This window comes from Pelophylax lessonae (assembly GCF_965119305.1).
Source record: "Pelophylax lessonae genome assembly, chromosome: 1".
NCBI lineage: Eukaryota > Metazoa > Chordata > Amphibia > Anura > Ranidae > Pelophylax > Pelophylax lessonae.
Window position 1 is genome coordinate 582,568,512 of NC_138768.1, and position 26,181 is coordinate 582,594,692.

At 39.6% G+C, this 26,181-nt stretch overlaps 1 protein-coding gene across 1 annotated transcript in view; it reads left to right on the forward strand.

Annotated features, from left to right (window-relative positions):
• CCSER1 (coiled-coil serine rich protein 1) overlaps positions 1 to 26,181 on the forward strand; it is a 1,246,501-nt gene that overhangs the window by 718,627 nt on the left and 501,693 nt on the right. The window contains exon 6 of the mRNA XM_082244166.1: positions 13,230 to 13,437. Coding sequence (XP_082100292.1) covers positions 13,230 to 13,437 — 208 coding nt within the window. The remainder of the gene's footprint in view (positions 1 to 13,229; positions 13,438 to 26,181) is intronic.

Below are 26,181 nucleotides of genomic sequence, written 5' to 3' on the forward strand. Positions count from 1 at the left end.
TATAAGCCATTATTTTACAATTTCGACCTACGTTTTTAGGATAGAAGGTTGTCACAGCAATGACTGTCCTGCAGGAATTTAAGTTTCCTGCTAAAACATAACTACCTCTTCTGTTTCAGAATCAACTGTTACTTTATGCAGGTGGCTAAAAGGGGCAGTCCACTTACATTTATATACAAATATTTCAGTTTTTTGGTAGATGCTAGAGAGGTAAATCACTGGACTCCTTTGGTCCATTGAGATATCAGCACTTTATTTCCCTGGTTTGCATGCCTGCATATAAGAAGCCAGGAGCTGACCTAACCCTTTAGACCCCACATATAACCTAACCGCTTGCTGACTGCCAGCAGTACATATACTGCGGCAAGTCGGCTCTATTGTGCGAAACAACGTACCTGTACATCGTTTCATGCAATAGCCAGCGGACGCGATGTCACCCGCCCACGCAATGCTACCCACGATCGCTCCCCAGATAGACAGAATGGCGGTCTGCCAATGTAAACTAGGTAGACTGCCGTTCTGTCAGAGATGACCACAGTGATCTTGTGTTCCTGCTATTTAGGAACATGGATCTCTGTGTTTATCTAGCGAGTCCATTCCCCACACAGTTAGAAAGCATCCCCTAGGGACACACTTAATCCTTTGATCGGGCCTGGTGTTAACCCCTTAAAAAATCCAGAAACAAGAAGAGTGAATCTAAACATCCTGCTCCTGTGCTCAGAACCAGATCCTCAGGCTGTTTCAATCTTGGAACCCACACTTGGCATCCCAGATGGCTAAGCCTTGCTGCCCACTGCGACCGGGGTGGTCGAACACACTGTAAAAACAAACACAAAGAAGGCGTGTTAACCCCTTCCCTGCCAGTGTCATTAGTACAGTAACAGTGCATATTTTTAGCACTGATTACTGTAGTAATGTCACTGGTTCCCGCAAAAGTGTCAAAATTGTCAAAAGTGTCGGTTAGGTGTCCGATCTGTCCCACTAAAAGTCGCTGATCGCCGCCATTACTAGTAAAAAAAATATATATATTTAAATAAATAAATAAAAATGCCAAAAATCGATCCCCTAGTTGTAGACATGATATCTTTTTTGCAAGCCAATCAATGTGCGCTTATTGTTTTTTTTTTTTTTTACCAAAAATATGTAGCAGAATAGATATTGGCCTAAATTGATGAAGAAATTAGATTTTCTACATTTTGTTTTTATTGGATATGTTTTATAGCAGAAAGTAAAATATATTGTTTTTTTTTTTTGGGTACAGTGTCGCATGATCACGCAGTTGTCAGTTAAAGTAATGCAGCGTAGTATCGCAAAAAATGGCCTGGTCATTTGGTCATTTAGGGGGTAAAACCTTCCGGTCCAGAAGTGGTTAATAACACTTTTTATGGATTGTCCCTTCAACATGGACCAGACATTGAATCTTTTACACAGCCAAAAAACAACCAGCCAACCAAAAATGCCTGCTTTCCATTTTAAGACTGTGTTAAAAGAATGAAAGTTGGAATGTGATTGCTACTGGAAGCCCTTTTTCTTTGCCCTAGTTTTTTTTTTTTTTTTAAATGAGTCTTACTAAGATTTATCTCTAACAGAGAGCTATATGATGTGTTGAGACTTTTCTAAATAGCTAGGATGTTTTTACAGCTCAATATCCCTGAAGCTATGCACATCCATTGTAATGGATGATGTCTTCCTAATTCCAGGTTATTATAGCTGGCATCTGTTATTTCCCTGAACATTTGATGCTAGAAAATAATTTTTACCTGTCTTTACCTGTCATTTCTGTACACATGCTTTGTAATCGTGTAAACATGCAGAAACACAGTATCATTCTCTGTCACAATAGAATTAACCACACACCTTGTCATATGAGAAATGAAAGTGCAAAATCATGGTAACAATGGCTAAAAACAGTTGTTAGCCTTCATCAATGGCAGATTTGTGTTATAGATGCTTCAGCGATACTTTGATAATTGTTGCTATTTTACTCTTAGGGCCTTGTTTACTAAAGTGTAAAGTCCACTTGTTTGTGTAAGACCTTTTTCCTGAATAGTGGGAGACCTCCTTGTGAAACCCCAAGGGCTGTACGTGAATCAGAGGGGAAAATCCATAACTATTTACTCATACACAGTTACGTCTTCCAAGATACTGACAAAAGCTTCTAGGCTGTACAGTGTCTTAAGCTATGCCTGGCAGCACTTATTGTGGTACCAGAGCAGGAATATCTGAAACTCAGCCCCATCCTCCTTCAAGTATGAGCAGACTTTCAACCATTGCTCTAATGATCATTACCCAAGGCCTCTTAACTCCATTTTCACTCCATTATGACTTTTCACACAGAACATCAGACTTGGCATATTTTCCTTTATAAGTGCTTCTACTTTTGTATGGCTGCTGCTCATCTTACTTTCAGGCCCAACTTTCATCTTTACTTCCCGTAGGACAGATTCTCGGTTGACAGTGCTGTATACAAGTTACATATGTATTTCCCTTCATCATGAGGATCTTTTATTAATAACTTCTCAATGCAGATTACATCTTGAACCATTGTATGGGAAATTTCTTGAGGGATTGTGGTCCCAGCCAGACAGGGGAATGCCATATAGAGATCATGTGACAGGATGTCTCCAATACACAATGAAAAAATGAATTAAAAGACCTTCTACACCCAGCAAGCAGCACGCTTTTTAATAATTGAGGAAAGTTAGAAAAGAGAGAATTTAGCACACAACAATTGACAGTACATATAACCACTTAGTAACCAGTTACTGCAGGTGCCTATTTGTATAAGATTAAGGCCCCTTTCACACGGGAGATCCGATCCAATCCGCCTGTCAGTTTTTCAGGCAGACCTGATCGGATGCTCCATACATCCTTATGGGGCAGCGGGTGTCAGCGGAGACATCTCTTCTATCCGATCCGATCCTGTCCATGAAATCCGGATGGATGGAAACCCTATTTTCCATCCGTCTGGAGGATCAGATCGGATGGGATCGGATGAGAACGGACAGGCGGTCCATTCTCATCCGATCTCCCCATAGAGGACAGCGGGGATCTGAAAGCTCCGTCTCTGCACACAGAGCTGTCATCCGCCTGCTCAGTGGGGATCGGCGGAGCAGAATGGACTCCGTCGGGCGGTGAACCCATGTGAAAAGGGCCTAAATGTTTAGGTCTTTTAAATATTTATGGAGATCCTGTCAGACTGAAAAAAAAAATTCTATAGGAAGGTACCTACAACAAAATAACTTTTTTATTCACCTCTTTGGCACTTCCAGTGTCCTAGCTTACCTCTGATCCAGCACTGCAGCCTCCATTAGTCTCTTCAGGGCATGTCTTAGTGTGACTTTTAATGACATTTTAGTGAAACTGAATAAAAATGTGAAAAGCACCACATTTATTTAAGGTGACAAAGAATAAAATATCTGTATTATTTTTCTTGTTCTAGATATAGAACTATTATACCTTTATTTTTATTTGACCTTTCTTGTTAGTGTACAGATACCCCAAGATTGATTAGGACAGAAAGGGAACACTTAAATATTGCAAACAAAGTATTTGGTGCTAAACATTAGTTGTTATTGTCTATAATGAGGTTGTGTTAAAGTATGCAAATTAGCTGATTAGTATTCACCACTTTTATACTCCGCTGTAATTAACATTTTCAGAAGCAGAAGTCACACTCGTTATGGTGTACTTTAATATTATACAAGGACATAAAGCTACTGTTTCCTATTCAATTGCTATAAAACTAAACTATTGAAATGTTTCTTTACTGATTCTGATCACATCCAATGTCTTATTCTACTTTTTCCAGTATTATCCCATACACTGTATCGCCATTTTAATCTTTTTAAATGGAAAGAAAATGACGCTATAGTAAGTTTAGCTGAACCAGTGACGTTGAATCCACCCATCAGACAAAGTTTTAGGTGCTGAAAGGTAGAGACATGCAAAGTCTCTTTTGTAGAAAAATAAGAAAAAATATGTTTTTCTTGTCTGACTCCCAGCAGTTTCTATGTACGCTCTATACACTTTGTAGGATACAGTCAAGATGCAAGAAACTGGAGCTAGGTGTCAGGGACACGCCTGTGTAATGTGTAGGAGTTACATCATCAGTGGCCAAAGCAATGATTAAAGAGAAGCATCACTGGACCCAGAAGCATTAGAACATGAAACTGACAGTGGCTGTGAATGGGGTGTCAACTGGAGCCTGTTATTGTGATTTTATGGAGTACAGCACAGAGTGTGGTGTGTCATAACTTTCAAGCTGGGCATACTTGTACTTTTTGGCCACAGACCACCCCCACACAGCAGAGTTTAGTTCCATTTTATAGCACAGTATTCAGTAACTTTACAAGTCTGAATTAAGACATCCCTGGCATCCAACATTATACAGCAACAAAACAATGTTTAAAACAATCTTCAAGCCTAATAAAAAATAGTTCTTGCACTCCAGTTAGGCTACATTCACACAGGTGGCCAGAAGCACATACAGTATCTCAAAAAAGTGAATACACTACTCACATTTTTGTAAATATTTTATTGTACCTTTTCATGTGACAACACTGAAGAAATGACACTTTGCTACAATGTAAAGTAGTGAGTGTACAGCTTGTATAACAGTATACATTTGCTGTCCCCTCAAATATACCTCAACACAGTTCTATTTTACAACTTTAGTGATTCCTGGAGTGCTCACTATGCTGAGCAACAATTGGGCATATTCAATTTTTTTCGGGGGGGTCCCCTACCTTATTTTCAGGGCATTTTTGATTGTACTTCCTCCTTCTCCCCCCTCTGTGGCCACAGCCAATGACATCACTTCCTCTTTTGAATTGCATCCTGGGAGCTGTTGGTCATCACTCCCAGGAGGCTGGAATCAGAAAAAAATCCCAGGACACTCCCTGGAATCAGGAAGAAGGACACAGCAGATTACACTGCGGCTTCAGATGCCCACATCCAAGATGGCCGCACCCAGACAGCGTTTTTAAAAGTACGATTTTGACTAAAATCCAATACGTTACACCTTGTAAGTATGAGAATAGCGGTTCTGTAAAGGGCGATGGATTAGTATTATAGGGTTATTTTTAGTTAAAAAAAGTATTTGAGGCCGGAACTTCACTTTTATGTCTAAACTGCTGGCAACAAAAGTGAGTACACCCCTAAGTGAAAATGTCCAAATTGGGCCCAATTACCCATTTTCCCTCCCTGGTATCATGTGACTCGTTAGTGTTACAAGGTCTCAGGTGTAAAGGGGGAGCAGGTGTGTTAAATTTGGTGTTATCACTCTCTCATACTGGTCACTGGAAGTTCAACATGGCACCTCATGGTAAAGAACTCTCTGAGGATCTGAAAAAAAGAATTGTTGCTCTACATAAAGATGGCCTAGGCTATAAGAATATTGCCAAGACCCTGAAAACTGAGCTGCAGCACAGTGGCCAAGACCCCACAGTGGTTTAACAGGGCAGGTTCCACTCAGAACAGGCCTCGCCATAGTCGACCAAAGAAGTTGAGTGCATGTGCTCAGCATCATATCCAGAGGTTGTCTTTGAGAAATAGACGTATGAGTGCTGCCAGCACAAGCAGACTAAGGATATGGATTACTGGAACCATGTCCTGTGGTCTGATGCATCCAAGACAAACTTATTTGGTTCAGATGGTGTCAAGCATGTTGGCAGCAACCAGGTGAGGAGTACAAAGACAAGCGTGTCTTGCCTACAGTCAAGCATACGGGGGGGGGGGTGTCATGGTCTGGGGCTGCATGAGTGCTGCCGGCACTGGGGAGATACAGTTCATTGAGGGAACCATGAATGCCAACATGTACTGAGACATGCTAAAGCAAAGCATGATCCCCGTTCTTCAGAGACTGGGCTGCAGAGGCTGTATTCCAACATGAAACAAACCCAAACACATCTCCAAGATGACCAGACCACTGCCTTGCTAAAGAAGCTGAGGGTAAAGGTGATGGTGATATAATAAAATATTTACAAAAATGTGAGGGGTGTACTCACTTTTGTGAGATCCTGTTTATTGCTGTGTTCAGAAGTGACTCCCGATGCAGTAAGCCACGAGTGGGCAATTAGCTGCAGCGAGCTTTTGTGCAGCCAAAAAGTCACAGAAACACTTTGTTCACATGTAACCACTCAAATGAGCAGTTACATGTGAACAGCGGGGGCACTGGCCATCTATTTGTAGAGAGCACAAATCTAATGTCTGTTGTTCGCATGCAGTGTTTACAGGCAGCATTTAGAAATGCTGGCCATAATCTACTGATTCTCATTAATGGCCGCCCCTGGCTGCTCCTGTGCGGCCCTGTGACTGTGCTTAGCTGAGATTATATCATCAGTCTGTGGCAAGCATTTCTACTCTCCCTAAATGATCAACCTGCAAAATTGTAACTTTCTAGATGGTCAAAAGAAGAGAGACTGTAAGTGGCTAATCTGTGTCAGACATTTGTAATCTCAGTAAAAAACTGCACAGTCACCAGAAAAATATTTGATTGCAACATCTCTGAGCCAGTACAGACGGTCCCCGAGTTACAAACATGATAGGGACTGTAGGTTTGGTCTTATGTTAACTTTGTTTGTAAGTCGAAACAGTGCATTTTAAAGTGTAACTTCAGTTTGTGCAGGGATGTGGGATGTGCCAGGCACTTCTGGGAGTGCAGTCTTGTTTTCTGGGGGAATGATGTGGCCATGCACAGTGTGCAGTGTGCGATGTGTCAGGCACTGCAAGATGGCTGCTCAGCGGTATCCGGGACCAGCGTGGAATACAAGCGGCCGGCATTGACGTCCGTTCGTAAGTAGGAGTCGTTCGTAACTCAGGTGTTCGTAACTCGGGAACTGCTTGTATCTCAGTCCATGACTTATTCGATGACCATTAATAGTGTCTGAAGAAAGCTATGCTGTTCTTTTTCAGAAAAAGCAGATGCAGGACTTGGTGCGGAGTAATGTGATCTCTGTGAGAGGCAATAAATAGAAGTGTTACACTCAAAGATTGATTAACATTTATACATGCATGCAACATGAAAACATATAACTGATGTTGGGCCTACTTTCATGAATACATATGGTTCAAATTATTTCAAACGTAATTTTGTTTTTATTAAAATAATAAACATGCTATACTTACATGCTCTGTGCAATTGTATTGCACAGAACAGTCCCTTTCCTCCTCCTCTGGGGTCCCCTGCTGGTGCTCTTGGCTCCTCCTCCCTTTTGAGTGCCCCCATAGCAACCTGCTTACTACAGGGACACTTGAGCAGACTAAATACTGAGCTGGACTGACTCAGCCCGCCCCCTCTTCCCAGGATTTGATTGACAGCAGTAGGAACCAATAACTCCCACTGCTGCCTCTGAGAGAGAGAGAGCAATGCTACTCTCAGCCACAGCACTGGATGGAGATAGGAATCAGGTAAGTATTTGGAGGTGGGCTGAGGGGAGCGGATCATGGAAGTTTTTTTTTACAATAGTGGAGACGATGCATTAAGGTAAAAAAGCTTATGCTTTTACTGCCACTTTACTAGAAAATCAGCAGTAGCCACTGAATAATTTCAGTCAGTAAACAATCAGCATATTTAAAACATTGTTACAAAACTTAGACTTGTTATAAAAAATATTGCTTTTTAGTTGATTACAATAGCAAACATTGTTCGAAGAACATGCCGCTTTTGTTCTTTGTTGCAAATTGTAATTGAAAGCAATTGTTAAAAAAGATAAAGTCTTCTGAGTCAAATTTCTTTGGTCATAAGGCTTAAAGAACCTCAGGATGTTGTGATGATTAGTGTCCTTGAAATAAATGTGTACAAAAGCCTTTTCAGTACTTGTTCTGTCCACAAAATGCATCTACATCTTACAAGTGTCATTTGAAGTGACTTTAATGGCACAGAAATATTTTTCACTTGGCAATAATGTTTGAAGATTTATCTCATTGTGTCATATTTTGTTCTACCGTTAATACCTCAAGGGGTTGCATGTGTGGGAAGTAGAGAGGATGTTTGCTGTATGCTGTATGTAAAAGGTGATAGCTAAGTTACACAGTGAGGACATCTAATGCTTTGCGTAGAGAGCCATCCTTATTCCCAATTCTCTCAGTCTCCTCCATCTAGGTTTGGACAGATTACTGTTTTGAGAAGCAATAGGCGGCTACACAGATGACTCTATGGCTTTTAGAAAGTAGAATTTGGCAGATTTTCCAAAGAACTAACAAAATGTAATAAAAAAAAATAAAAAACATTTCTAATGACACGTCTGTGTTTTTCTTCACAAGATCCCCTTCAACAAAAAGTTCAACATATTTAAAGTAGATTAACTGGTTAAGTGTTAAAGATGGGGCTTAAATGTTTTTTTTAGAAAATAGTGACTCCTTGCACCATATTTCTCCAAAAACATGGATGAGTACTTGAAGTATAACTAAAGGCAAAACTTTTTTCTAGTTTTTGATAGAGTGGAGAGGGATCGGAACACCTGCCTATTCCTGCTTTTGTCCCCATTCATCCTCTCTATGTGTCCTGTTTACCATTATCATTGAAAGTGAAAATAACAGAAAATACCTCATTTTAGGTTGTCCCCAGAAAAGTAATCAATGAGAAATCTTCCAATAGGGACACTAGTTCTGGTGACCTTGCAGGGATTTCCTCTCACTTCCTTTTTGGCTATGGGACAGGAAGCGAAGGGAAATCTCCACAGATGGGCCATAGAGGGGAAAGCAGTCTTATGACACCCTTCCTCACGGGAAGACTAACAGCAATTTTCCCCCAATAGGACTGGCATTTAGGGGTAAAAATAAATTACTATAGAGGACAGGTCCAGATTGAAGATGATTATAGCATCAAAAGCTTTTTTGTTTTTAGCTAAAAAAAAAAAAGAAAAAAACTTGGAGTTCACTTTTAATGCTCTTTATGTAGGCAGGTGCAGGTTGGCCCCCCTACACAGGTGGCACTCTTCAACTTCCTTGCAGGGAGAGTGGAGGACAAGAGGAATACATAGGTATCCATAGGTATCATTGGGTGGAGTGCGGTCCGTTTGGACGCTGCCACCTGGGTGACCTCTGTGGTCATCTTTAGTGAGGGCAGAGCTTACAAAAAGCCTTGACTCAGCATTTGGCGCATTTTCTGCATGTGGATAGGTTAGGGAAGGTACCTGTCTATCAGGGAGAGTATGCCTAGCATAGGGAAAGGTTCCAGTGGAGGAGGGACAGCAAAGGGACTGTTGTCAGAGCCCCATAGGGAACTTCTCCACTACTTGTGGTTACTGCATCTGCTTCCAGCCACTCCCTGCACTAGGTGCTGCCAACCTTAGTGCATCGCTCTCTCTCCCTGCAATTCCCACATACTGCTGAGAATGTGGCCATTCGCTTATTACTGCTAAAAAACCCTGTTACTGTATGTGGAACATTTTGACAATGTAACTTGGCATTTTCAACCACTGTGTGTGTCGTGCCTTTCCTCTGGGTGCCTCCCACCTAGGCTTCCCCTGCCCTACAACCTACATGCAGTCTCCATGCCTTGCTGAAACTGCGGGGTTCAATAGTGTGTACATTTTCAGCATGGCTAAAAAGGTTTCATATTCTCTTTCTAAAAGTAAATTTCCTTTTAATCATTGTTTAAATATTAACTAGAATTATTGTGGTTATTATAATTAGAACCATTCATTAGATTTTATCAAACTTTATGAATTCTAATGTCCTAAATCTGAACTTCAGTATAGTTTTTTACAAATCACACTTTTTCCAAATGACCTAAAGTGCTTTTGTCTTTTATCTGCTGCTGCTGTTACCTGAGCACTCTTATTGTAGCTTGATCTCATTCCAATGTTTTATATGTGTCCCTATTATTAGTCAGGCATTGATTTCACTGGTACGTAGGGTTTGCAAATTCAGAATTTTGGAGTGTATGAAAAAGTTCAGCTGAACAACCACTGGTCAAGATTTTCAGCAGGTCACTTACTTCTACTTATGAACAGAGATGTATAGTAACTAAGTAGAACTACTTCACTACTGTACTTAAGTACCGAAAGGTATCTGTACTTTCCTAGAGTAGAATTTTTTTCTCCTACTTCCACTTTTACTTCACTACATTTTTTCAATGATTTCAATACTTCTACTCCAATATTTTTTTTTTTTTTGTGCTGCATAGTTACTTGTTACAATTATAAAAATTACCACTGCCAGAACAGTAGATGGCAGGTTTCATGAAGCTCAAAACATGTGTATTATCAGCGCATACGAAAATAAATGCTACTGTATGTATAAATAAAAGCTGCATTTGAAATAATAAACAATATGATGTTCAAACTTTTGACTTCTTTCTTTAATAACTACATAAAACAGTATTGGGACTTTTACTTTCAGTACTTGAGTAGCAAAATTGTTAAAAAAACTACTTGCAATACTTAAGTACAAAAAATGTTGAATACTTTAGTACTTCTACTCAAGTCACTTTTTGATCGAGCACTTCCACTTCTACTCAAGTCACTTTTTGATCGAGCACTTCCACTTCTACTCAAGTCACTTTTTGATCGAGCACTTGTACTTTTACTCAAGTATGGGTTTCGAGTACTTTATACAACTCTGCTTATGAATATATCTTAGGTGTTGCCAGAGTGTTTTTGAATTATATTATATAAATAGATGCACATTTATTTCAATGCCACATAACAGGGATTTTTTATTATTAAGTTGTTTTAGTATTAAATATATATAGTATTTCCCACTGGGTTTTACGTCTTATTATAACTCATCAAGCTAAATTTATGTAATAGTATCTACATGTGAATATTGTGATAAGCTGTTAAAATAAAACAAGATGACAACAAAAGCACAATGGTTTGCAGACTGTGTCTTTTGTCTCATCCTCTCTAATAATTGCTTTGTACATTTTTTTATATAAAATTTGTGCAATGCAAATATGTGTTTTAGTATCAGCAGGCATCCCATTATTTTCTTCTATGGAAGCTTTTTGGTGTCAACAAATATGCTTTTTCCATATGCATTAATTGCTTCTTCAATAAAATTGCTCAGTAGAACCATGCAGACCCACTTGTGGTCCAATAATGGCCAGACCTGCGTGTCTTGTCTTGCTTGTTCACAGAATAAAAGTTAGTTCCAACCGAGACTTTCAGAAAAGGCCCACTGTCAGGCTGCAATAACATTTATGCAAATTGCTTGCTGTAGGAGCCCTTGACATAAACCTACAGCCAAACTCTCTGCTTGACTCTGCATAATAATGGCTGACAAATTTATAGTGCGTAAACCAGAACAGTCTGTGTACCATGCTGCCAAGGCTATCAACAAATCTTGGATTTGAAACATAGAAAACACACTGGTATTATTCTTCCCTCTGTCCTGTGATCCACCTCCTGCTTTATGGAAATTATTTATCGGTTGACACAGGTTACCAATAAAAGTCTATGATTTGTAGCATTCCCTTTAGGAACTTGTCCTGCCAGTATAAACACGTTATTGTTGCATCATTGTTGACAGTTTCTCTTTAACAAATGATAGAGAGCAAAATAGTCTGTGTTCCTTTTATATAGGAAGCATATTTGCTGCAGCTATACACACATTGCCCTTTCTCTTTATACCAAGATCACTGTATTCACTTGTCAGTAGTCACACAAAGGGTGAGGGGATTTATAAAGGGGTAGGCATTTGAAAGTAAAGCTAATAGATTTGTTTACTACTCACCAGTTTGTGTACATAGTAGGCTATTCAGAGTCATTTTGGAATTTGTTTAGTTTAGCTTCATTGAATTCCATTTTGTTAATTTTCTAACAAATTCCAAATTTTTGGAACAATTTGAATTTGGATTGGTCGAAAAATGATTGACCGATTTGAATTCTGTGTGAAAAATAGCTGGTTGTTAAGAAGTGGGTCAGGAAGTTGGCCGCCGCGTCCTTAACAATAGTGTAAAAAATGAAAACTGCAGAGGTAATCAGATACCACCAAAAGAAAGCTCTATTTGTCTGGGAAAAAATCTCTAATTTCATTGAGGTACAGCTCCCCACAACTGCACAATTGTCAGTTAAACTAATGGAGTGTCGTATCACAAACATTGTCCTGGTCATGAAGGGGGGTCAAGCTTCTGGGGCTGAAGAGGTTAATGTTTAATGGAAATGCCATACCTTTTCTGTCACGAATGAAGCCTGAACAAAATGCTTCCAAAGTTTAATTTCCTATGTCCCGTCCTATTTCCTGGACATGGGATACAAAAAATGCCTGTGGAGCCTTTTCTTTGAAGACAACTAAAGTTATGATCTCTTTAGTTGCCTTCAAAGAGGAACGTTTGGTGACCATTTTGATATTGCCCAGTATGAGATGCAAAGAATCATGGTGGGAATGTGACTGGGAAGTCTTTGGCTGCTGTGGGAGAGAGCGCACTGCACATGTACAGCTTTTGAATTAGAAAGCACACACACACACCCCTGTAATTTTGAGGGCAAGCACCCAATGAGTGTTGTGTCCTGGAAATAAGCCAGGACATGGGAATGTAAACATTGGGAGTATTGCCAGGTTTCATAGATGAGAGAAAAGGCTTAGAAGTATGGCATTTGCAGTTAAGAATATTTTTTACAAACAGCATGGTGTATTGCAACCTACTGGGGCCCTTGTATGCAAAGGGGTTGTAAAAAGTGAACTCCACCTCTAAACTGTTTTCAAATAGGATTCTATTTTTGGGGGCTATATCCTAAAGTGTGTACTTTTGGCATATAACAGCCAAAGAAGAACTGACACCAAAAGTTGTTTTTTTTCCAAGATCTCTATTTTTTAGTGATGAAGTACAAATCCCTAAAATTATTTGCAAGTAAAACACTGATTATAGTAACTTGGATTACTTGAACCTGTCCAAACATTATGTGATATCTGGCTGCCTTCCTCAGCTAACCTTCTAATTGAGTAAAGCTATTGCTTTAGCTTTTTTGTTTGCCATGCACCATGTGATAGAAAAAGTGATCAACGTAATCGGTTTTTGTAACCCACCTGTTTCAAGCAGAGAAAATTGTTGCATTGTTGGGGCAAAAGAAAATGGATAATAGACGAATAAGCCAAAATGTAAAAAAATAAATAAGCAGTATAATTGAACAATAAAAATATTTTAAAATAACTGAAAATACTGTGTTGTATCTTTTAAGCATGAACATAATATTTATTAAACTGTTTTAGGAATTGTATACTGTACATTAATATAAGTTCAAAGATATCGCAAAATTAAATATAACAATTTTCTTTTCTAGAAATCTCTATCTACATTTGCCAAGAGAAAGCGATCAAGAGGATTCTAAGTGCCCTCGTGTCTGCCAAGTGCCCACCAGCCCATCTGTGGAATGGCCCTTTGCACAGGAAGACATCAACGGCTTGGAATCATTGCCTTTCAGATTGATGATGCAAGACTGTACATCTGTAAAGACATTACTGCTCAAAATGAAGAGAATCCTGCAAGAGGTAATGACTTCATTATCTAAGAGATTTATAGCACTCGCTGTCAGTGGGCTGGCTTATGGAATTATAGAAAAATAAATGGAAAAAACAGTGAAGGTGAAGAGAATTTAATATCCTGTGTGTGGTGTTGGGAATTTAATATCATCGATGAGAACAAACACCGTGAGCTGCTAAAGCAGAGCATGCAGCTCTGAAGCATACGTGAAAAAGTTCTAGCTAACTTTCTCTTTAGAGCTATAATTTTTAGATTGATTACACCGATAACTGAGTATTTGCATAAAACCGTAAGTTCTATGGGTATTATTGGGAAATTATATTCCATTGCTACCAAAGCACATTACTTATTCAGTAGCCTTGTCGTCTTTCTGAGTGAACGAATGGATGTTCTATAAAACCACTGTACTTTATATAGCATTATATGTAGTAGCCCTAAACCATGCAATACAAAACACGCAGAAAAATTAAATAGACAAAATAGAATATAAAAGAGAGCTGGTTTTATGAGGGTTCATCTGGATAACAGGAACAGCAAATAAACAAATAAATGAATAATCCAGACAGAAGGATGTATTTCCATTTAATTGCAATGTAATGCCAGAAATAGAGTACAAGTTTCTGAAGTTGGATCCAAGTTAGATTTAATTTGAATAAATAAATCCTGTACTGCAAAATTAATGACACTGGTGATTCACAATGACGACTAGGAAACATTTTGTAGATCTTAGTTGTCACTTTGTGAAAGTTAAAATGTGCTAAATTATGTAACATAATTATAGCTGTGAAGATCTTGCCATAGATTATGTTTGCTAACAGGAATAGCCTTAGGTTATATGGCTCCCTGTGCAAAATATAGTATGGCAACCTAGTGAAAAGCGAATATTGCTTACTCTTATTTTAAAGAGAAATTCTAGATAACAGATGAATACAATGAGGCTGATTTACTAAATGAGTTAAGAATCTTCGCTTAATAAAGTGTAGCTGTGTTCACTTTAAATACCCAGCCATGTGCAATTGAAGTGAATGTTCACTTAAATTATTAAGAAAAAATGTACTGTGCCTTTAGTTAGCCAGTAAGCAAATGCTATCATCAAATCTGCAGCTGTACTAAAACTATAAAGTTCACTTAGTTTACCTTAATCTAACTTTCTTCTACAAACAGATTTTCACAGATCATCTAGTAGGGTTAGAAAGAGGAAAATAAGCTTTACCTAGAGCATGGCTAACTCCTCTTGATCCTGTATTACCAATCACATTCAAATATCTATGGAATGTCGGAATCTGATTGGTGGTTGTGAGAAATTTCTTAGGACTGACATTTTGTTTGCATAAGGTGCTTTGTATGTGATAGACAACAGGGAAACTGTGGTGTGTGTTCCAACATCTCCGGCAGACATGTTCTAGGATCATCAGATTACCTGGTTAAGGGAGTGGGGTGAATTGGTGCCATACAGTGATGTCCAAATGATAATCTTATGTACTAAGCAGGTAGGTTATACTTTTTGTATACATTGCAAGGCTTGGTTTTCAGTTATGTGTTTATGTTGAGACTTTTTTTAAATTAATTTGGCATTACTGAAAGTGGCCTTGTGCATGGAACTTCACGTTGACTTTCCATGTTCTCATTATATTACACTCAGGGGTATCAAACTCAACTTAATTGCGGGCCAGCATTATGATTGCCCTCAAAGGGGCGGTTATATCTGTAAGACTAGATGTCAAGAGCATCCCCTACCCTTACATAAGATGTCAAGAGCCTCTCCACCATCAGAAGTTGAGTGGCCCTCCCTTACATCACAGTGCACCTCTCTTACCTTGTGGCGCTGCTGGGAAGAAGCTGGAGGCATTGCTGGAAAGCAGAAAGTATAAGGTATAGAGGAGGAATGGAGCTCTCCTGCAGCTACAGGAGAGGTGCGAGGGCCACATAACATTGCCTGGAGGGCCGGATTTGGCCTGCGGGCCTTGTGTTTGACACCTGTGCACTAGGTATTAGAATGATGCAGTGGTAGCTAAGGATAATGGATTCATGTTGCAAACTTGTTGTCACTTTCCTGATGATATAAATTGGGATTCCAGTGCCTGCTCTTTTCTCATCATATATTTTTTCTTATTCTTTCCTTTTCCTAAAACATTATCTCTTTCAGATTAAAGCAGTATTTACAGAATATTTTTGGCTCCAGATTTGCCATTGGCCACTATAGGTCTGATGTACACATGCATGCTGTAAACCCAGCACTTATTCTGACCTTCTCAAAAGTTTTCAGGCTGTATCAGACTTTAATACTTTCTGAAACTCTGAACCGTAATAAGCAGATTAATGTCAGAGTGAAGCTGCAACTCCTGGTCTTCATGCCTATTCCATGTTTTTGGCTCAAACTACTGAAGCCACTGGATCAGCATAACTAGAGTACTTGTGTTTTTTAAAAGGAAACAATGGCAGTCTACATACTTCCTTAGTACAGACTACCTTTATTATAACTATGCCTTCTCAATATATAATAAAACATTTTTATACCTAGTTACAAACATTGAAAGTTGAGTTATTAATAGACCCCCCAGGCAGGACCACATATAGATGTCATTATGTGGTCAGGCACACCTGAATGATGGTGCACCTAAGGCAGCATGATACCTACATACATCCACAACATCCAGCACTTTTGTGTTGATTATTTGCTACTTTTTAACTTTACGAACCACCAAAAAAAGGAAAAAGGAGACATGATTTTATGTCTTCTAAATCATAAAAATCTTTTGGAATCAACATTAGTCAACATAGAGGAACACACTATCATAATTTATAAATATTGTGGCTTGGTGCGGCCCCTCTTGGTGCCCTATTGAAGTGGCATTATGTTAAATACTTCTCTGTCCCCAGAGGAAGGCAACTATCTAGGTCATAGAAAATTAAGACTACTTATGTTTTCTAATTAACAATGTCCACTATTCAAGCGATCCTGGTAAAATAAGACTTTCTGAAGGTCAGTATTTGTATAAATCTAAGTATGCCCCATCATGCTACCTGCACTGAGCAGTGAGGAAGTCAGGCAGGGCTTTTATTGGTATGGACGGTATCTTTGCATACACAAGAGGGCTCAGATCACCAGCAACAATGAACATGTAATCAATGCTGGCCTGGCAGATCAGAAAAGCATAAAGTGAGACAAGATGAGCTCCATATATGTGTATACCTATTTTTTACATTTACTGAGGGTAGAAAAAGGGCATACTGGGCTGTTTTTTAGAATAGTCATCCTTAATGTTAATTTCCACCCAAAGTAACCTATTGTGTTTTGGGTGGAGTAATATGAGGTAGCTGTGTGTAAAATATTTAGCTATTTAATTTCAGGGCAAGTTTTCCAACACTGTGAAAACCAGTACTTTGCTCAGTAAACATATAAAATGTAAGCAGGTGATGTGTTGTGTTGTGGAAGTCTAAACCGTATGTGTAGATTTCAATCAGCAGCTGGATATTCACATTCATTGATTCTCCTGGTAGAACCTACCCCCCTCCCCAAATGAAATGTGCTCAAAGTATAGCCAGACTACTGTCAAAAAAAGAAAGTAGCACCATCCATCTCCTGTCTGAAGCCTAATTCAGGTAGGCAGCAGTAGTGCAAGCAGCAGTGTAATTAAATAGCTAAAACTGTGCCAATACTGTATTCACAAACTAGGCTTGGATAGATAAATAAAACTCTTTTTTTAGCATCTTTGTATGCTTTTAGTGCTTAGAACTAAAGTCTCTAATAACCTATTCAGAGACAGTCGACCTTATACATTGACAAATATGTAAAAAAAATTGAATCAATGTCGAAAAGCTATTATATGATGATAGACCTATTAACAGGTAATTGCATGATGTTAATATGACAGCTTTGATTAATTTGTGAACTGACTTAGTTTCCTGTATAATACAATGCAACATTAATACATAATGAATATATCTGTCATATAATATATATAAAATTCTCTGTAATAGCAGACAATGACATAGAGTATATTTGAATGTCTTGCCCTGGAGGATTAGACATGTTACTTCACTGGTAGACAGCAGGCAATCAAAATATCTAAAAAAAAAAAAAAAAGTGGAGAAACACATATTAAAGAAAAGGTCAATAACATTTTTATTGAATTGAAGAATGCTGCCTCAAAGGAATTTTACAATTTTAATTTCAAACAAAAAGTTACTGTGGTTCTTTAGGCAATCTTCCAAAACCAGAAAAAGATGAAAACAAGCCATGTATATATAAGGAAATAATTCTACAGCAGCATTAATGCATTGCTGCATATTCCATTTTACATTTAAGTTTCAGATGTGATTTAATCAGTCCTTAGAGAATACTTGGAAGTTAGCTGAAGCTATACCTTAATAGATGAGTTTAGATACACTTAGGTATCCCACGTTCTTTTTTTCTTGTTAGAATGCATGTGATATGTAACTGTTACAGAAAATTGTTATATGGAAAAGTTGACCAATGATTTGAAATGATAGTGGCTGCAGGTGTCACAGCAAGGAAACATGGGGCGTAGGAGGTGACTCCCTACTGTAACTGTAAAACCCCTGCAGGTGAGAATAGATTTTATGCATAGCACTCCAATTCTGTGCCTTCTACATTTACCCACTGCTGCAGAACACTGGGTGCTGGCAGCTGAGCTGAATGGGAAGGTCATATGGTAAGGTCATACACAATTAGACAAAATGAGATACAGAATCAGGAAACAGGCCAAATTGTTAGAACAACTATCGGGCAAGCTACAAAGACAGGAGCTAAATAGTAGTCAAAAGATGAGTCAAGAATTATAAACTGAAGGAGCAAGTAGCAGGCACTTACAGATTCAGAAACTGCAAAACTTATAGGCAAAAGAGCCATAAAAACAGAATACTATGGAGGCTTTGCTTGGAGTGATTTATAGAAACAAGAAGTCCAATTAATTTACAACATATGCCAATGCTTGTTGAGGCTGGGATTTAAACAGGCAGTAGTTTCAATAGAGATTATAGTCTCTTTATAGTCAATAAAGCATTTGTGACACTTTTCTGACACTTTTGGCACATTAGAAAGTCAGCTCTATTAACGGTTCTGATCCATGCAATAGATTCAGGTAGTTCTTATATGTGCCACGTTCACAATATGTAGCTATGGGTGTACCAAATTGAAAAAGATTTACTGCCAGTTTGTTTGGGAATAATTATTACCGACAATAGCTTACAGAAAAAAGCTGAAGTGCTTAGAGTGTGCTTACTGTGTAAAGTATAGTGAAGGAAAAATGTAAATATGCCCCCCCCCCAACTGTCATTGGTTGCTGAGACACAGGGGGCTGAAGTTCGACAGTTGGCAAAGTCTGCAGGGTGATACTGAGAAACAAATTCCCCATCAGGTTCGCTTTCCTTGTAAATGGCAGTGGATGGCTGTAGGCAGATTCTATAGTCGCTACAGGGCTGCCAGACAGAGATTTATTTTGGTAGTAAATAATAATCTTTTTTTTTTTTTTTTTAAACTACAGTATATTAAAAAACAAAAAAAAAGCAACAAACAACAATTAAAAATAATAATAATAATAATAATAATTTCCCTTTTTGGTATAAACCATCCAATAAATAGCCTTTCTGCATACATTTAGACCATTTTTTTCTCACGGGTGGGTTGCATTTGCATCTGGCGGATTCCTGGATTCCAGTTGCTTCTCTTAGAGCTTGTTCACAGGAGGTGATAAAGCAAAGGTCCCATTTCAGATCATGCAATAAAGCGCACAATAATGCATTACACCGGACACAGTTGTGAGTTTAATCAAGTGTTTTTTTTTTTTGTTTTTTTGTTAAAATAGAAGTAAAGGCTAAAATAAACAAAGTTTAAATCCTTGTCTCCCCAATGCTAAAAAACATGCTGCATATTGTTTGAAATAAATCTGTGTACATACCTCTTTCTTCTCTTCTTTGAAATGTTCACATAATGTCACCTACAAGCTTTCTGTGTGCTAACCAATGGGAGGGAAAGTTTTTCATCGGCTGCAGCAAGCCCCTCCCTAACACTGATTGTGTAATCATGTGATCTCTCCAAAGAAGTGAAAATATGTATTTCCAAGTCAGTGTGTTGTAACAGTGCAGCACATGTGCACAATGCGCACCAGGAGTCTGTTTGAAGCAAACTGGCCCTTAAAGCATGACAAAACTGACAACGCAATTGTAGTCTAAATGTATGTGATCATTGTCACTGTTTTGATACAGCAAACTTCAGGCAGGCCTAGCATAAAATGAAAACACCACTTTGCTTAATGCCCCCAACCCCTATACACTATATTAACAAAAGTATTGGGACACCTGCTTTTACACGCACATGAAATTTATTGACATCCCAGTCTTAGTCTATAGGGTTCAATATTGAGTTGGCCCACCCTTTGCAGCTATAACAGCTTCAACTCTTCTGGGAAGGCTGTCTACAAGATTTAGGAGTGTGTCTATGAGAAAGTTTGACCAGTCTTCTATTAAGTGCATTTGTGAGGTCAGGAACTGATGTAGGAGGAGAAGGCCTGGCTCACACTCGCCACTCAAATTCTTCCCAAAGGTGTTCTATCAGGTTGAGGTCAGTTCTCAGTCATGTTTCTCCACCCCAAACTCACTCATCCATGTCTTTATGGACTGTGCTTTGTGCACTGGTGTGCAGTCATGTTGGAACAGGAAGGGGCCATCCCCAAACTGTTCCCACAAAGTTGGGAGCATGAATTTGTCCAAAATGTTTGGTATGCCTTAAGAATTCCCTACACTGAAACTAAGAAGCTAAGCCCAACCCCTTAAAAACAACCCCACACTATTATCCTCCCTCCACCAAATGATTTGGACCAGTGCACAAAGCTAGGTCCATACACATAGAGTAGTGAGTTTGGGTTGGAGGAACTTGATTGGCCTGCTCAACCCAATAGAACACCTTTGGGATGAATTAAAGTGGTGAAGGCGAGACAGGCCTTCTCTCCAAAAGCAGTGTCTGACTTTACAAATGTGCTTCTAGAAGAATGGTCAAACATTCCCATAGACACACTCCTAAACCTTGTGGACAGCCTTCCCAGAAGAATTGAAACTGTTATAGCTGCAAAGGGTGGGCCAACTCAATATTAAACCCTACTAAGATTGAGATGCCATTAAAGTTCATGTGTGTGTAAAGGCAGACATCCCAATACTTTTGATAATAATAGTGTTTATACAATATAGCCTAAAAATCCCTGTGGGAAAAAAAATCCTTGAAAGTTAAAATCTATCTCCCAGCTTTTGACACGGGTAATGTCAAAGTGCTTCTCTGCTGCTTCCAGAAAAGCTTCTTTTAATGAAAATTCCACTTTAATGTCATTCAGGTAGAGTCTACATCCACTGTAATCCAAAACTGCATTTCACAGTCTATCGTCTTCCTTGTTGTAATGTTGTTTGACAGTGCAGTAATGTTTTATGATAACTGAACAAACTGTTGTTCTAGCACATTGTCAAAGCAGCGACTGGTAGATTTTCTGGAAGAAGTGTGAATGGCTCAGTTAAAAGCAGTGTGTGAAATGGCTTATCACGCATCTCTGATGTTAGTAGGATATAAGTGAACCTAATAAAGTACAAGGGGAATTTATATTTTCCTGAAAACTCAGTCTTGTGGAAGTAAAAGCAAAACATTTGAATAAATTCGCAATGACCATTTTTGAATACAGTTAATGCAGACTTGGAAAGTTTTCAGATCCACATTAACCACTTGCTGACCGCCCTAAAACTGTTTTTTTGCTACAGGGCGGCAGCGGTGCGCCGGATCATGTGTATATATACGTAAACCTGCACTTCCGCCTTTAGGGGGCGTGCGCCGGCAGTGCACAGCTTCTGCTGGGAATATTCCCAGCAGAAGCCGATCTGTGAGTGCCGACCTTGATGTCCGCCAGGACCTGCTGATCGTCGGCCAAAGACTCAGAATGGAGCTTTGCCCATGTAAACAAGGCAGAGTTCTGTTCTGATAGGGGGGAGGGATGGATTCAAATCCATGCAAAGCAGATGACTCAAATCCATGCAAAGCAGGGACTCAAATCCATCTAGTTCCCTAGTAAAAGCAGCATAAACATAGTAAACACAAACACTGGCTAGTCACACAGTTAACCCTTTGATTGCTCTAGATGTTTAAAGGGTAAGTTCACCTTTACAGAAAATCTGTAAAGGTGAACTTACACTGGACTCCCTTCCTCATCCCCCAGTCCCGCTGACCTGCGTTCACCCGCTGTGAGACATCAGATCCCTGCTTTACTGCTCCGGGGGATTTTTAATCCCTGCGGCTTAATCTCCTAAATCTACCTCTCTGTATGTAGAGGAGGCATTCTAATTGCTCAGCGCTATCACATGGACGGTGCTGACCATTTTGAACCCGCCTAGTCTGTCCTGTCAGTGCTGGAGAAGAGGAGAGAAAGGGATTACTAATCCCCAGACCGGGAAAGTGGCGACCTGATGTTTCAAAGTGGGTGACCGCTAGACTCCAGGTAAGCAGGACCGGGGGAGAAGAGGAAGGGGGTCCAGTGTAAGTTCACCTTACAGATTTTATGTTAAGGTGAACTTACACTTTAACCCCTTCCCAGCCAGTGTCATTAGTACAGTGACAGTGCAAATGTTTTTACTGTATTAATGCCACTGGTTCCCGCAATGTGTCAAAAGTGTTCGTTAGGGTCCAATTGTCTGCCACAATATCACAGTCTCGCCATAAGTTGCTGATAGCCGCCGATACTACTATAAAAAAATAAAATAAATAAAAATTACAGTATACATTACATAGTTTGTAGACGCTATACCATAAACCAAACAATATACACTTATTGGGTTTTTTGTTTTGCCAAAAACATGTAGCAGAATACATATTGCCCTAAATTGATGAAGAAATTTGTTTTTTTTTTTCAATTTCTTTATTGGATATGTTTTATAGCAGAAAGTAAAAAATATTGTTTGTTTTTTTCAAAATTGTTGGTATCTTTTTGTTTATAGCGCAAGAAAATAAAAAAATGCACTGGTGATCAAATACCACCAAAAGAAATCTCTATTTGTGGGAAAAAACATAAATGGTATTTGGGTACAGCTTTCCATGACTGCGCAATTTTCCGTTCAAGTAAAGCAGTGCTGTATAGCAAAAAGTGGCCTGGTCATAAAGGGGGTTAAATATTTTCGCACTGGCTGGTCAAAAGATGGGAGGCATTAGGGAACTTTAGCTGTGTGAGTGTAAAAAAAAAAAAAAATTTGGAACTCCCTTGACATGCTTTTTTTCCGATTTGGAGCTACTTCTGTCCACAGTCAAACCAACTGAATGCAAAACCAGCCTAATAGAACTTAGAAGTGGGTGCAATGCGGGTAGCTGCAAGTCATATGCACTTGTCAGTGAATTCTGAATAATCTTAAAAACATCTCAAACTGAGATCAAATACAAGATGAATGCACTTGTTCACCAACACAGGCCCTTGCTTTGGCAGGTCTTATAATGAGCTGCAGCAAAAGGGAGCAGATCTGTGTTTGATATGAATGTACTGAGGTTTCAGAACACAATCCCCCTGAGTGACATCTTTGGCCTTGATGTAGAGGCTTAGTTTGAATGAGCCACAGCGTTGGTGGTGGACTTCTCAAAAGAATGGAAGATGAATGTGTTATCAAAAGGAACATTCAGAGGAATTCAATAAAGCCTTAAAAGGTTTTCCTGTGGTATGGCCCTTCAAAATGACCTGTGTCAAGCTCAAAGATCCCTACCCCCAGTTTTGTTAGTCTTACTTTTACAATAGTATGTATAACATTTTCATAGATAACCAGGGCTTTTTTTCTCAGGGAATAGGTGCAGGAACTCCCCACCTTTTGAGTCACCCCTTGTCTCACCCCCTACCTACCTCCAAGAACTGTCCCTTGGTTCCACCCCCTACCCACCTCCCAGTACCACACCTTTTAGAGAATACAAAACCAAGTATAATTCTGTGGTGCTGAGTAATTTGTATGGAATGTGTTACTGGTAACAAGAAAGGCAGTAGTATGGATACCCTGCAGCCAGCAACAGTAGATCCCCACACAACAATAGACCCCCCCTGCAACAATGGATGCACACCAGCAAACATGTATCCCCAGCAGCAGCATAAGATCTCCCAGCAGCCAGCATCAATAGACCCCCCCCCAGCAGCCAGCAACAGTAGACCCCTCCATCAACAGTAGATCCCTCGCAGCAACGACTGAGCCCCCAGCAGCATAAGACCCACCCCAGCAACAAGAGATCCCCCACCAGCAACAATTGACCTCCCCAGAAACAACAGATTCACCCTGCAAAAAAATGATCCCTTCCAGTGAAAATAGATCCCCCAGCAGTAAGCATCAACAGACCCTGCAGCAACCCCAGCACCTCTTGCCATTACATACAATCAGTGCTGGAGGTGCCGGAACTGCGTTCCCTCACCTTCCCACTGAAAAAAAGCCCTGTAGATAACAAAACTTATGGCAATTAAAGTGGTTGTAAAGGCTGCCGATTTTTTTTTCCTTCACACATTCTATGTATGAAGGTAAAAAACCTTTACTGTGCAGCTCCCCCCTCAACTTTTATACTTACCTAAGCCTGATCTCCATCTAGGTATGTGCACAAGAGCTGAGGCACTCCTGGGTCTCTCACTCCCGCTGTTGTCAATCACAGCCAGTGAGATGGAAGCAAGGTGCGGGAGCAGATGGTGGGGCCAAGCCACAGTCTTTGTGTCTTATGGACCCAGAGGGCCAGCACGGGAGCAAGCATGTACGAGTGCCCCATACCAATCAGCTTGCTATGGGGTCACTTGGCAAGGGGGAGGGGACTCAAGAAGAGAAGGATTGGGGTGCTCTGTGCAAAACCATTGCTTAGAGCAAGTAAGCGTAACATTTATTTAAAAAAAAAAAAACATTTTCCATAACAAAATCTTTAAGACCAACTCTAAGTTGGCTCACATCATCAGGCAGAAAGCCTGGCTCTGTAATTTTCCACTGCTACCTTCTCCCCTCCTCATTTGCCAATGGTTGTGAAAAGATGCGGTTAGCTTCAACGTGGCAGTGGACAAAGTCTGATGGGGAAGCTGAGACACTGGTTGCCCATCAGATCCACTCTCTCTTTGTGATAGACGGCAGGCAGTGGGTGGGTTCTCTAGCCTATAGCAGGCTGACTATCTGCCCACTGCCTGCTGTTGATCACAAGGGGAGGAGACCTGATGGGGAACTAGTGTCAATGAATCCTGGTCAGCTTTATAAAAAACAAAAACTCTGTGTTGCACTGTCTGTGTTACAGGTGCATTGGTAGGAGGAAGTTGAGCTGCACCGAAGATGTCTGTGTGGACAATCCAGTCTCAGTGTGCCTCCACATGTGGTGCGTACCACAGATTCACGTATCTGTTTACAACAGGTACTGTACATTAATTTGTCTACTGCACTGACATTTTCATTAAGGAAGCAATTCAGAATTCTAAAGAGTGTCTTAGACACTCTTTATGAATTCCCCTGATTGTATTCTCTTTGAGAGATAACAAATACCTGTAATTGTTACACGTATTCATCATTTAGTATGCATGGCCATACCTGCCCTCAGGAGCTATGAAGAAATTGAAAAAGCAGTTCAGAACTAGAAAAAAAAACCTAATGTACTTGGACTAATATTATATAGGTATAACTGTGTTTTCTATCTTCACACATATTCACACGTGTTATGTTAAAGTCAAAGCTGTCATTTAAGCTTAGATGCATATAAATGCATACAGCCCGTGTTCCGAAGTTCAGCATTTCTGCCAAAGCTAATATCATTCCCAGGAGGCCCTATAAGGTCACCAATTTGAATGTCTAGCATGTTCTGAATTTTGCAGTCAACATTCAGATCACCGTTCTGCAGTGAAATGCCCATCAAATTTAGAAGTTTGGCTTATAACACCCTTTCCTACCTGTTGTCTTCGGGGGAAGGGGCTTGGTAGATGCTAAAAATGTCTGTCAAATGCCCACTTATAAAGGTAATTTAAATGTAGCCTAGGGTTTATCCAATGCCAGCCATGTTTTAGTTGGGTAAAGAAGAGATCTATTCATATCTTTTACAGGTATTTATTGCTATTGTTATTCACATTGGAAAGATTTCACCCACTTTCTGTCCTGTTAACTATACAGGATATGAAGGGAAATCTCAGTAAAAGTCTGACAGAGGTGAAGAAGTAAGAGCGTTCGTTGCTATTTGAGTACTCAGTGGCGAGATTCTGCTCTTCTGTTTGAACAGAAGTTTGTAGACAGTTGACCATAATGCCTATATGAGCATAATGGACCTCCCATTCCAGCACCATGAGTCCCCCCCCACCTCCCCAACCTTTGGGGCTATGATAGCTTCTACCTCTCAAGGGGGACATTCCATAAAATTGTGAGGCCTGTGGGAATCTATGCCTATTCAGCAAAAAGAGCATATGTCCGGTCAGGTGCTGATGTAGAACTCTTGGTTCACAATTGGCATCCCTAATCATCTTAAAGGTGTTCAAGGCCAGGGTTCTGTGAAGGCCACTTCCAACTCCTTAACAACAAACCCATCAAATAATTTCCCCTATTGAACTTGGTTTTGTAAATGCGCACAGCTGTGCTTAAACAAAAAATGGCATTACCCAAACTGTTGCAAGACTGTAGGCCCACACTTTTTTTAAATGTCTTTGTATGCTTTTTTTATTTACAGTCCTCTCTACTAAGAATGCCTAAGCCTAATAATTTGGAGGGGGTGTTCAAATACTTTTACCCATATAGTA